This window comes from Lytechinus variegatus, chromosome 4 (genome assembly GCF_018143015.1).
Source record: "Lytechinus variegatus isolate NC3 chromosome 4, Lvar_3.0, whole genome shotgun sequence".
NCBI classification, from domain to species: Eukaryota; Metazoa; Echinodermata; class Echinoidea; order Temnopleuroida; family Toxopneustidae; genus Lytechinus; species Lytechinus variegatus.
The window spans coordinates 31855127-31869933 of NC_054743.1; the positions used below are offsets into that span (position 1 = coordinate 31855127).

The window sequence follows — 14807 nt, forward strand, 5'->3', positions numbered from 1 at the left end:
TTGTTAAAGTAATTCTGTATTTGAAAGGCAATTTTAGAAGAGATAATTCACAACTGCAATTTTCTTTGAAAATGCGATAGTTTAAGCACAGTGAATTAGAAAACATTTCAGCATGCCAATTTTGAGAGTATATATCGTCCAATCGTGTTTTAATTGTTGCTTTGAACCACCGTGGATTTATTGGCTGATTATCAAACCAAAGGTAAGATAAGCCTAATTTATCCAATGTATTTTTTATTTTTACTAGCCACGGGTTTCGATATATATTCAGATCAAACATTATTTTCAGAATATCGTAAACAGTATGGGACAATTTTGATGTTTTGCTCTCGATTATTTTAATCCAAAAGTTTAACATTCTGCACTCAATTAGTTTCTTGATACTGTGTTTACCGACCTCTCCATATGTCATGCAATTTGCAGTAAATTTACTCACATGAAGAAGACGTTTATAATAACGACTTTGAAACATTTCAACATCTTGAAGATTACTTTCAAGACCCCACAACTCACTTCCATATAACAAAATCGGAAGTACCAATTTTTCAAACAATTCTAATTCAATATCAACTGGTAAACTCAACTTTATTGATTTGGAACGTAAACTGAACAATGCTTTTTGTGCTTGACTTATTTGTTTTTTCCGAGCTTTCGAAAAGCGGTTATTATAATTCAAAACTGTTCCAAGATATGTATACTCATCAACAACCTCTAGCTGTTGATTATTGAAAGTAATGATGGGTAAATTGCGGATCTTACCACGAGAGAATACGACAATTTTTGTTTTTTGTATATTTACATTCAACGACCAATCTTCACAGTATTTGTAGACAGCATTTAATGCTTCTTGGAGATCATTTTCAGATTCTGCTAATACAATGGTGTCATCAGCGTATAATAGGGTAAATAACTTAAGATATACACATATATTTCTCTCGAGGAGTTTTTCTTTCAGGCCATTCGTAAGTAAATTAACACCATTGCAATTTTTTCTCAATGTATTGTCAAAATCATTGATAAAGATTGCAAATAATAATGGAGATAGATTATCTCCCTGTCTTACTCCTATATTACATTCAAAGAACTCAGACCGTTGTCCATTGCTCATAACATAAGATTTTGCGTTTTCATACATATTTTGGATCACCTTGAGAATTTTGCCATTGATGTTATACTTAAGTATTTTAGACCACAATAAATGTCTTTTTACAGAATCGAATGCTTTCTTATAATCAATGAATGCGCAATAAATTCTTTTCTTTTGAGATAGATAAATATCTATCAGACTGTAAAGAGTAAATATATGATCTAGAGTACAATAATCCTCACGAAATCCTGCCTGTTCTTCACCCATCAGGTTGCAAATATCAAAATATAAAGAAATTCGGTTATTCAAAATAGATGTGAACAGTTTACCTAAGCAACTTAACAATGTAATTGGACGATAGTTATCTGGTTCATTCACTGAACCCTTCTTTTTGTATATTGGGCAAAGGATACCTATTGTCCAGTCTGTGGGAACTTTGCCACAATCCAGTATTAAGTTAAACAGCTTTGTGAGCAGTTTCATCATAGGTTTGCTGCTATACTTTATCATTTCATTTAATACTAAATCATCACCGGATGATTTGTTATTTTTAAGCTTCTTTAATTGATTTTCTATCTCCTCTTCCAAAATTGGATAATTTAGTTCAAGGCTGAAACAATTTGCTTCATTAGGTGTTGATTCCTCATCTATAGTGCGTCTGTTTTTAACATCGTCTCCTTTATTCAGTAATTCAAAAAAATCTTTGAAAGAATCAATTGATACATTTGCACGATTCTTGGGCTTGGAATTCGCTTTGCTAAGATATTTCCAAAGGTCGCCAATGTTATTATTTTTTACTTTCCTCAAATTGTCCTGAAGGTCAGAAACATATTTTGACTTTTTCTTCTTCAAAACTGTTTTGTATTGTTTGCGTAAGGTATTCAAAACTAATTCCATTTCCATTTTCATATTTTCATTTCTACATTTTTTAATTTTATTTCTTAATGTTAAGAAATTCTTTCTCAAGTTCTTACATTCTTTATCAAACCAAGGCTTCATTTTCGGAGATGCAGTGGTAACAGTCGTGCCAGTTTTTTTCTGCCGTGACATACCACATAGAGTTGCAGCCTTAAAATATACTTGTTTTATTTGATTTACTATATCATTGACAGATTGAATACTAGTTTGGGGCATATTTCTAGTAACCTCTATCATTTCTAATATTTTGTTTATTTCATCTTCATCTAAGGAGTTTGCAAATGTGTGAGTTAATTCTGAATTCCATTTATAATATTTCTTTTTCAAGTGAGAATCATTATCGTTATTGGTGTAATGACTCTTCTCTTCTGGAAATATTTTTTTCTTAACATATTTCATGGAAACAAATATTGGACTGTGTTTATCTGACAGACATTTTTCAAAGTTATCAACAGTAAAGTCTTCAATATGATCAATGAAATTTGCAGAGACAATACAATAGTCAACTGTGCTTGCGTCGGCGCAGGTTAATGCACCCTTACCAAAATCTTGCCCAAAGCGGCCATTTACAATGTGCATGTCAGTAGCTTGACATAGATTAATCAGTTTGCGACCGTTAGCATTTACAAACTTGTCTTCGTTAGATCTTGGTGGATAAGAACAAGTTGAGGGCATGTCTGCATTATCTGCCGACAAAATGACATTAACAGAAAAGGTAGAGTCATCATCTTCAATATAATCTATTAGTGATCCTGATCTTGCATTGAAATCTCCTATCAAACAAACTGGCAACCCCAGGGTACCATTAATTTTCATTAAATCATATATAATATCTTCAAATAAATCATCATCGTAGTATTTAGAATTTTCATGTGGCATATATACCGCACCAATTATAAAAGCAAAGCCATAAGCACCTTTATTCACTTTGAGCCAAAGGACAGAATCACTTTTGAAAACATTTACATCTAGTTGTTCAACATAATTTCTCAAACATTGTTTGAAAATGATACATAAGCCATGGTGTCCACCAAGACGTGGGAAAGATTTGTCATTATTCTCTTTACAAATCATCGTATAGTCAATCAGTGGCAGGTCAATGTATTGAGATCTAGTTTCAGATAAACATATAAAATCAAAATCTTTTATATAGCACTCTAGTATACCAAGATCAAGTTTTTTCTTTAGACCACATACATTTAGCCCTAATATCTTGAAGTTATTATTCAAACCCAAATCCAAATCATCAGATAGAATGGTACCTGCTAATTCCTATTTTGACAGTGAGAATTTCTTTAACTGATCTTCAGTCCATCCAAGGCGGAAGAGATCATCACCTGTCTCCACTATGTATTTATCCTCCTTCCCATTCTTTGCTAAATGCGCAATGCTGTCCAAGATCATGTGCGCTTGTGGGCCCGGCCTGTGGGATTTTGCTTTTCGCTTTCAATATTTTTGCTCCTTTTTCATAGATAACTGGAGGGAAAAACTCTTCTTTTTTCATATTTTCGGTAGATTCCGAGGCGTTGTACAACACAAATAGCGAATATTCTTATTCGTGCAATGGTGCGAGATTTCGCATTCGATGAAAGAAAGAGTTGAATAGTTGAAACAAAGAGTTGAATAGAGCGTTTCTTTCTTTCACCTCATGCGAAATCTCGCACCATCGCACTCATGCCTATTCGCTATTTGTATATTGTACAACGCCTACTTAGCTTGTTATACGCGATCAAATGGGAGGCTGAATGTCACACATTCGTACCGTTGCACACAAGACGTACCATCCAAAATGTACCGTCCAAAATGTACCATTGCACGGCTTTAGAAGGTGACGTCACAATGCGATTTCATTGAATAAGGTGATAATGCGCGTACAGCCCGCTGGCTAAATGCGCAATGCTGTCCAAGATCATGTGCGCTTGTGGGCCCGGCTTGTGGGATTTTGCTTTTCGCTTTCAATATTTTTGCTCCCTTTTCATAGATTACTGGAGGGAAAAACTCTTGTTTTTTCATATTTTCGCTAGATTCCGAGGCGTTGTACAACACAAATAGCGAATATTCTTATTCGTGCAATGGTGCGAGATTTCGCATTCGGTGAAAGAAAGAAACGCTCTATTCAACTCGGCTAACGCCTCGTTGAATAGAGCATCTTTCTTTCACCTCATGCGAAATCTCGCACCATCGCACTCATGCCTATTCGCTATTTGTATACTGTAGGGGAAGGCGGGGTAAGTTGTGACAGTTTTTGCTTTTTGCACGTTAGAATTGATATGATTAATAATCTTGTCAAAATAAGTACCTTGCCTTGAAATTTAATTCTTCTGAAATATTTTCCACCTGTATATAACTTTCTATCCCCACACTGAAAGTCATCGTGACCTTTGGAAAAAATGATGTCAAATGGCTCAACTTGCCCCATATATGGGGTAAGTTTGAGCCCCCTGCTGGGGTAAGTTGAGCCTCAAAAACTATGTACAAAATGTATGAGGGGAGAACCAGCATGTCAATTTTTTGTTTTAAGTCTTTTCACTTGCTAATTCTCTATAAATACTAACATCCTTTAAAAGGAAAAGAGCAGTCATGTAGATTTGCTCCTTTCAGCCAGCATTTCAATCCAATCAGTTTTTTATGGTTTGTTTGTTTTTTAAGATACATTACCATAAGAATTACCATGGCTCAACTTGCCCCATGCTGTTTGGCTCAACTTACCCCAGTCCGAACTTAGTGCGATAATTTTGTATCCACACATTTATTATGCATCCATCATATAAAAGACTATGACAAGAATGAAGATCCATACCTAGACTAAAAATGTTGTTATCTTGTCTTTATTATATTTAAAGACGTGTGTGTTTATAAAGCACTTATCTATTTCACACTCTTTTTTACTTTTTTGGCTGAAATTCATGTTTTTCCCTCTAAAAAACTACTTTTTGTTTCAAAGTTGAAAACAATGTGGTGGGGTTAGGGGTTATGCTATGGGTCATCAATACATGACACCACCACAATGTCTGACTCATTCATTATTGGCCTGGGGCTGGTGGCTCAACTTGCCCCTATGCTCAACTTACCCCGCCTTCCCCTACGTATTAAAAAAAATTATATATCGAAATTCTGGGCACGAGCGATCTTTGGCCAGGGGCTGTTTGTATATTTATCCCGGATATTTATTCTTTTCCAATTACAAATCAAACCACGCGTAAGAGAATTTGACAACAATTAATTGTGACTTTCGTTTTTGGAAAACAAACGATCAATTACCCAGTTAAATAAGAAAAATTCGAGGGAGATTAAAATCAATTGAAAATGCGCCCCCTATATAATATATGGGTGAAGAAGTGGAAAACTGACGAGAATAAAATTAATAGGACCTATCTGTATTACAGTTTAACATAATATTCAATATTCCAAATGTTCTCTTCCAGGTCCAGTCTCACGTAGGTCTAGCTATGCCAATTAAGCTGGGTCATAGGGGGTCGGGGGGCACAATCGGTATAATAGCAAGAATTAGCTCCTTGGTATGATAACCCCTCCTCCTTTCGACTTAGTTTAAAAACATTGATCAATTATGATTATCGGCAGGAGCGGATCCGGGGGGGCACTTCACTTTTGTGTCAGAACGGCAGATTATAGTCACAAATTTTGAATTATGCCTCTCAAAGTGTTTGTTCACAAACAATACAGTGCCCCCCCCCCCCATGCTTTGTCTCCTCCGGGTCACGGTCCGCTACTGGCTTGGAGGCCTTGGAGGTTGAATAATTTCCAGTCATAATTTCTGTTTAATCTTTACTGACAAAAATCGTGTACTATAATTTAGGACACACCCTCTATGTCTTGGGACCTTTTTCGCAGTACATGAGTTGTGTATAACCACTGCAATCATTTTTGTTTTGCTTAGTTAACAATCTGTATTGAATCCTGACTTTTGGGGGCCGGGGGGTTAACAAATATGAATTGAATTAAGAAATAAACTCTGAACTTTGCGATCTAATTAAGTAATGAATAATAGCCAATGCTCTTGCAACTAAAAGTGCACTTCCACTGGCGTAAATCCTGGCGTTGGGAACTATATCAGCTGGAGGGGGCCATCCCCACTTTTCGGAGAGAGGAGCATGATGACGTACAATCACCACCCCCTCTCACACACACAAAATGTTTGGCTTTTTTGCAAAAGTTATATTCGTTGCATCGGAATTTGAATCTTTCTTTTGAGTTTTGAACCTTTTAATGTTCTTCAAAAAGAGGTTCTAAACAGTCCTTTTATAATAATAATAGTTCTAGGAACCCTTATACAACGTGGATATTAATGTTGTTAAAGGTCAAGTCCACCCTAGAAAAATGTTGATTTGAATAAATAGAGAAAAATCAAACTAGCATAACACTGAAAATTTCATCAAAATCGGATGCAGAATAAGAAAGCTATGACATTTTAAAGTTTCGCTTATTTTTCACAAAACAGTGATATGCACAACTCAGTGACATGCAAATGAGTCAGTCGATGATGTCTATCACTCACTATTTCTTTTGTTTTTTATTGTTTGAATTATACAATATTTCATTTTTACAGATATGACAATATAGGGACCGACTTGACTGAGTCATATAGTATTAAGCAATGCTAATATCACAAGTTCAGGGAGGAATTGATCACTGTTTTATTTGACGATGAGGATAAAAATAGAATATTTCATATTTCATATAATAAGATACAAAAGAAATAGTGAGTGAATGACGTCATCGGTCTCCTCATTTGCATACCAACCAGGATGTACATATAACTGTTTTGGGAAATTAAGCGAAACTTTAAAATGTCATAACTTTCTTATTTTATATCCGATTTTGATGAAATTTTCAGTGTTAGGCTTGTTCGATTTTTCTCTTTATATTCAAATAAACTTTTTGTTGGGGTGGACTTGTTCTTTAAGAACCCAGTCAAATTGAAAGGTTAATTCTTCACACAATCAACAGTACCCCTGGATCGGCTTGTATAAAAACGATTCTGTATAGAACCACAAATAGTTTTACAGGACTGCTTTATAGAACCATTTTCTGCATGCTTCTCCTAAAAACCTTAAATATTTCAAAACTTTGGACAGTAAAGTTTATCTATAATCCTCCTCCTCCTCTCCCTTCTCCTCCTTCATCCATTTCCTCCAACTTCTTTTCCTTTCCTTCTTTTTCATCTTCTTCCTCTTCTTCACAATCATCATCTTCATCATCATCATCATCATAATTAATTTATTATTTTCTTTCTTTCTCTCTCCCCCTTCTCTCTCCAATAAGCCATTAAAGTGAAAAGGAACATGGAAAAGAACTGAAATGAAATTAATTGCACGTGAAATTTTATTGACCACAAGAACAAAATATCACTATCTGTATATTAAGCACACACACAAAAATCACAAAGAAAAACACATTTCTTCTTCATACAGTAAGTGTTGCAATGATTTCTGTACGAATTAAGGAATAGACAGGTCTTTGCATAATTCCTTCCAATGTCGGTCTCGAAATAAGAAGATTCGGTTCATAGGTTTTCAGGTGAATCGGTCAATGGGATTGTTTGACCATAAAAACACATAATTTTCACCAGTAGCGCTGTACACACTACACAGGATTCTTTAAAGGGGGGGGGGTGTTCAAGCTGAATAAAATGTTTCCAACCCCCCCCCCCAAAAAAAAAGAAGAATGAAATGTCTTCACCACAAATTTTAGGGGGGATGGGTATAAAAAAAAACTTAAGGGGGTTTGAACCCCTGTAACCGCCCCCTGTGTACGCCCCTGATTTTCACACATGCAGTATTTAACTATTTCTATTTAATCTTTATCACTATGAGTAACACTGCATGCATGTACTTAGGTGTCCGTCAAAGTGCAAAACCACATACCAATACACACTTGCCAATTGCAAACGAGATTTTGTAACAAAACACCTTATAAAAAAGCCTTAAATATATGAAGTAAGTTTAGTGATCATTATTTTGGTGCACTGTTTGTCAATCATGTAGCCTGGTTTTGGATGTGAAATTTAACATTTTATTTGAACAGAAAAAATTACATAGTAGTAATTTAACGCATGGATAGAATCAACAGGTTTTTAGAAAAAAAAGGTTCTTTTATGGAAGGGGGGCAATTCTTTTAACATCTTATCAGAAATGATTATTCCCAACTTAACAAACTCACAGACCTCCCCCCAAAAAACACGCTCTTATACTTTCTTAAAAGGGCAGACATAAAAGGTCCCTTTTTCATTTAAAAAAATAATAAAATAACGGGAAGGGGGGTAACAATGCACGGGTTGGATATTCTGGGAATGTGCTTTTCAATTTCGAAAACTCCCAAACCATTAAAAAAAAATCACAAAGCAAAATGCCGAAATCAAAATCGGATAACAAAAAATAATGAAGTTATTGAATTTCAAAGTTTATCACTATTTTGTGTAAACAGATATAGTCGTCATGAATATTAACTGGGTTGATGTTTTCACATCCCCACTTTCCTTTTTCTTATGTTATTACATGAAATCATTTTTTTTTCATTTTTCATACATCTGTAAATGATTGTTTCCATTATGATGAAATAAGTTGCGGCAATAAATAACAGTTGATACACTTAATCATTTGTCAATCCAATTGTTTTAGTTCTTGGTAAAAGAAAAATGAATAAACCTAATTTCATATAATGAAATACAAAAGAACAAGTGGGGATATGGGGATGTGACATCATCAGCCCACCTAATGAATATTCATAAAGACATGCATGCCTAGTACTGTTTCACCGGAATAATGCAAATCTTTAAAATTAAATAACTTTGATCAAATTTCCAGCATTTTGCTCTGTGAATTAATCTTACTCTATTTATTGAGATATAAATATCTCCAGCCTGGAACATCCCTTTAATTAATTGTAAGTATTCTCCAGTTTACAGGGGTGTCAGAATGCCATTCATTGTTGAAAAGGGTTTGATTTATGTCTGTTTCTCCTAATCATCGTCGTCATCGTCGTACTCGGCCGCCAGCTGCTCCGGCGTCACCAGAGTCTTCAGCATCCTCTCCATCTTATCCAGCTGGCCTTTCAACTTGATCTGTTGCTCCTCCATCTTCGCGAACTCCACATCCAGGAGCTCCTGCTCCCCACCGGCTCCCGGTTTCAATCCCTCCCCGTCGTGTCGGGGCGTGCAGGAGCCAGTGGGACTTGTGGCTCCATGCTGGGGGCGGACGGTACGTCTCCGTGTCGTCACTCTCCTGTAGGAGTTCCGTCGGGAGGTGGTGTAACGGCGGGACCCACCTCGCTTGAGTTCCAGGATGGATTTTTCGAGGAGGCGAAGGCGATGTCGGAGGTCGTTCATGTTGTCCATGGTCGCGAGGTTGGAATCAATGCTCACATCCTGCGGAGTGAATAACGAAGAGAATTAATAAAGCGAACAATCTAAAATGAGCAATTAACTTAAAAATCGATAAAACATGGAAATAGAAGAATCATAAAAGATTGTATTTTGATGCTTTCGAGGCCTTGAATAACTTAGATGTTGACAACAGACTTGGCCAAAGTGTCCCAACATAAAATATATATATATATATATATATATATATTTTATGTTGGGACACTTGTTCTCTTCATCCATTTCTTTACAATATTTAATAAAAAAGAGTTGCCAAAAGCTGTTGTACATGTATAACTTTACACATTTGTATTTCTTCTCCCATATGTGTACTGTATCGAAGCAATAGCTTTGATCCAGCTGAGGCATGGCGGCTTGTCATTGTTCAAAACTCACCTTCACCCGACAAAGGAATATATAATTGGTATAGTGTCGAAAATCTGTCTATCTGACGGTCAATCGGATCGGGCTCGCCCTAGCTACTAACCGTCTCTGTGGTCTAGTGGTTAAGGCACCGGCGTTCAAAGCTGGGGGCCCGGGTTCGATTCCCGGCAGGGACATTTTTTCGGTATCACCAATTTTTCCAAAGGGTAGATAGCTCTGGGGAACCTTGATTTAAGCTACGCCTACCATTGTTCTCTTCATCCATTTCTTTACAATATTTAAATAAAAAAGAGTTGCCAAAAGCTGTTGTACATGTATAACTTTACACATTTATATATATATATATATATATATATATATATATATATATATATATTATAAACATGATAGAACGACATTATGTGTAAAAAAACAAATAGCTTGGGATCTTGAATGGTATAGGGCATATCGGATTTTGTTATTTTATAAAATAATTCTTCATATTCGAAGACACCCCTTTGTTCTCACTTTGAAATAATATTTTTTTTATTAATGTGTACTAATGTTTGCCTTCTATTACAACTAAAATTAGATAATAAATCTGTGGATTCCCATGTTTCCTTGCCTTGATCACTATGGAGGAGAAAAAGAAAAGAATTATTAGTGCAGATATTTTGACTTACCTTGTCAGGCTTTTTGGCAATGGGCGTGGCCTTTTCCAGGAAATCGCTTTCTCCGTTCAACTGTCGGATGTAACCCATAACACCTTGAAATCGGCTTGGTTTGGTACTGATCATCTTCTTGCTCACTATGGCAGAACGCCACATGAAGAGCGGTAGAGTCCGTTGTACTTCCATTGCCAGGTCCACCTTTTGAAAAGTAAACCATGAATTATATTAAAAATAATCGTTTCCAAACTGTTCATAGAGGCTAATTATTATCATTATTTTGATATTGCATGATAAACAGGTGACATGACATTTTGCTCCGGCGACAATAATGCTCTGGGTTTTATTTCTTCTAAGATGCAGGGTTTGGTTGCAATAGGGTTGAAGGTTAGGTTTAGGACATGGTAAAATCCAGGGTTGAAGTTAGCGATTCGATTAAAGTGTGGTATTTAAATTCATCGAACCGGTAAACAAGCTAATTTTTTTAATCATTGGATTCATTGTACGTATTGTACATTTAAGTACAAGTAACGAAAAGATCAGGAAACAAAGTGATTTTTTATTAGAAGCTAATTAGCAAATTGAGTTTGTCACAATTTTCATGAAGTCACCATCACATTGATTCACCATCACGACCTTGCACCACCAGTCAACAATCCTTACCACATTCACAAAAATGTTGCACTTCGTACCAGAACACAACATCAACACCTTTCACCAAAACGTTGCACCACCAGTCCACAACTTCCACACCTTTCACCACAACGTTGCACCAGTCTACAACCACTGTCTACAACTTCCACACCTTCCACCACAACGTTGCACCACAACCTCCACACCTTTCACCACAACGTTGTACCACCAGTCTACAACCTCCACACCTTTCACCACATAGTTGCAAAACCACTCCACAACCTCCACACCTTTCACCACAACGTTGCACCACCAGCCCACAACCTCCACACCTTTTACCTCAACGTTGCACTACCAGTCCACAGCCTCCACACATTTCACCACAACGTTGCACCACCAGCCCACAACCTCCATACCTTTCACCACAACGTTGCACCCCAGTCCACAACCTCCACACCTTTCACCACAACGTTGCACCACCAGTCCACAACCTCCGCACCTTTCACCACAACGTTGCACTACCAGTCCACAAACTCCACACCATTCACGACAATGTTGCGCCACCAGTCCACAACCTCCATACCTTTCACCTCAACGTTGCACCACCAGTCCACAACCTCCACACCTTTCACCACAACGTTGCACCACCAGTCCACAACCTCCACACCTTTTACCACAATGTTGCACCACCAGTCCACAACCTCCACACCTTTCACCACAGCGTTGCACCACCAGTCCACAACCTCCACACCTTTTTACCACAATGTTCCACCACCAGTCCACACCCTCCGCACCTTTCACCACCTGCCCACAGCCTCCACACCTTTCACCACAACGTTGCACCACCAGTCCACAACCTCCACACCTTTCACCACAACGTTGCACTACCAGTCCACAAACTCCATACCATTCACGACAATGTTGCGCCACCAGTCCACAACCTCCATACCTTTCACCTCAACGTTGCACCACCAGTCCACAACTTCCACACCTTTTACCACAACGTTGCACCACCAGTCCACAACCTCCACACCTTTCACCACAACGTTGCACCACCAGTCCACAACATCCACACCTTTCACCACAACGTTGCACCACCAGTCCACAACCTCCCTACCTTTCACCACAACGTTGCGCCGTAAGTCCACCGCCACCACGTTTTTATAGTCCAAAGGAAAAGGGATTCGTTAATCCCATAAAATTTGTGACTAATTCAAAGCGAGTGTTAAGTGTATATAGGCTCATTGATATTGATATAAGGTTTGTTGTTCCGATAGTTCGTTTAAAGGAAATAAAAAAAATCGGCTATTCAATTAAGTTTCGATCGTTAGTACGAAAATATAAACTTAACACAAAACTTATTTCATTTCTGCACTCTTTAACATCAGGAATAACAGACCACATTTCGTTTTCGGATTAATGAGCCCTCAAAATAATAATGATTTTTTTTTCGTTTTGGGGTTAACTGGCTTAACTACATTGGACCTCATTTCACTTTAAAAAATAACACAAAAACTACAGATTTACGGAAACGTTGGACTATTGGAAATTCACTTTTCAGTGTGGAAAAAGTTCACTCGGTAAATCCTACTACCACCATTACCAATACTTCCTACCTGCATAGCTAGCTGATGAAGGGTCGCCTTCATCCTTATACCATGAATGTCTTCCACCGCTAGACCAACCTGTATACATTAATAAGAATAATAATATCAACAATAATAACAATAACTATAGTGCTTAACTTAAATATAATATAATATATGCATATATATATATAATAATGCTTTGAAATGTTGATGCATTATTTTGATTAGCAGACAATAGAAATGAAAATTTAAGCAATGGCACACAATAATGCAATAAAATACCCCCTTTAACAGTAAAAACTGGCTTTTCAGTGCCCCCTTACACTATTAGGGCAATTCTCTCTTTCTGACATAATTAAATAACAATTGGGTTAAACTTTTAAAATTCAATGTGTTTCAAGGAGGAATTGATGACTTTCTTTACATTAATTTCAGATTGTAGGAGATAGCGCGAACGCAGATCTCCGCTACCATAAATTATACGCCCGAGTTCCCCACGTTTGGGGGAATCGCAAGGTTCAGCAAGCCGGAGTGCAATGGCAAGCCTCGCCCTGGGGGTGCATCCTTCTTGATCAATGCGACCCCTGCGCCAGGTAAGTATGCTCAGAAGCAATTCAAAAAATTATTAGTAAAATCAAAAGCATCGTCATGTAACAGTTAGTGATTCATTCAAACCTCACCGATTTCTTCTGAATATTTTCAAATTTTCACAGGAGAATGAAATTAAAGCAAATGTATTTGTTAGAATGTATATACATAATATATTTTCATATGTTTTTTTTCTAAACACATCCTGTAAAATGACAAATAAATAGAAAAATATGACAATTTTGGAGCACTTCTGCCCGCAAGCTTTCGTTTTGCCGAACAGGATATGAATATTCATTAGTCTTTGACTTTGACCCATGACGTCACCAAAGCGTGCTGCACACAGCGGCAATAAATCACTATTCATGCATTGCATCCACTCAAGTACAAGTGCGTCTGTCGTCCGTTCATGAACACTGCAGTTTATGCCATTTGCAGTATCCAACAAAGACTTTGCAGTAGATCAGTTGAAGCCGTATAAATATATCAATACTGGAAAATCATGCTTTGAATTTGGAATTCCAACCAACACCGATACTAGGAAAATATAAAGCCCATCACTAATCAGTATTTAAAGACTCTCTATATGTGCTTGAATATGATGTATTAAGTTATGATTCCAATAAAGTTTATCTAAAAATTGATGTATATATGCCATCCTTAACAGATGTTCACCGGGCCGTTTGTTTGTCTTTACTTTTTAAATTGAATTTGATGAATTTGGTGTACCATTTTCGTCAATTTTATAACAACGAAACAAACTAGGATTTTGAAATTCAGTGGGGAGGGGTTGGGTTGATCATCCTTGAAATAACACGAGGAGTGAATTAATAAGAGTGGAAAACACTGTCACTCACTCCTTAGCCCCTTTTCCACCCTTTTAATCCGTTCTTTGTAGTTTCAGCGTCTAGGGATAAAATAGAAAAGGTATATAACGTGGCATTGTGGGTGTTGCGGAACTCACCAACAGATTCCCAAACAATATAGGCATGACGACCAACATAACAGTGAACATGATCGCCGTCAGTTCGGGATGAAACACACTGGTTAGAAAGAAATCCTTTTCTCCATCTCCTTCCAATGTGTTCGCTGTACCGAGGTAATCTTGACTGTGGAATATATCATCGTAGTTAAACTCGCCGAGCAGCATTGTGAAGACTTTCATTATGCAGTACTCCAGCTGATGAAAACTATTCTGTAGAGTGAATAGGGGATTCGAACGCGGAAATGAACATAAATAGCTTATATAGCAATAAAAAGTTATCGTAAGATAGAATGGGAAATATCCTCAAATCTATCGGCTGTTTTACAGTATTAGAAAGTTATCCTTAAAACGAAAACAGAAAGTTCCTGCCTCAGAGTCTCGAGAATACCTGCAATCTTACATTTTGTCAAATTACAGGCATTAAGTGTATGAAACTTCACAAATTTCCTGTAATAAACCTGTTTTTAATATTCATGTTGTGTCAAATTACAGAAGCTTTCGTGTTATAACAGTTACAGAATATTTCTGGTAAAACCTTCTCCCCCCTTCTGTTTATTTAATAGCATAGCACCAAATAGTTCCTAAAATATCTGACAAG

At 36.9% G+C, this 14807-nt stretch overlaps 1 protein-coding gene and 1 non-coding gene across 3 annotated transcripts in view; both read right to left on the reverse strand.

Moving 5' to 3' along the window:
• Positions 1-8816: 8816 nt before the first annotated feature.
• LOC121413850 (transient receptor potential cation channel subfamily A member 1 homolog) overlaps positions 8817-14807 on the reverse strand; it is a 45493-nt gene continuing 39502 nt past the window's right edge. For both annotated transcript variants that reach the window (XM_041606821.1, XM_041606822.1), the window contains exons 21-24: positions 14189-14419; positions 12664-12732; positions 10430-10615; positions 8817-9389 (exon numbers count right to left, since the gene is read on the reverse strand). In XM_041606821.1, the coding sequence (XP_041462755.1) occupies positions 8985-9389; positions 10430-10615; positions 12664-12732; positions 14189-14419 (891 nt within the window). In that variant the 3' untranslated portion in view covers positions 8817-8984. The remainder of the gene's footprint in view (positions 9390-10429; positions 10616-12663; positions 12733-14188; positions 14420-14807) is intronic.
• LOC121414556 lies at positions 13076-13237 on the reverse strand. The gene has a single exon (XR_005969867.1). It is a non-coding gene; the product is annotated as a U1 spliceosomal RNA (small nuclear RNA).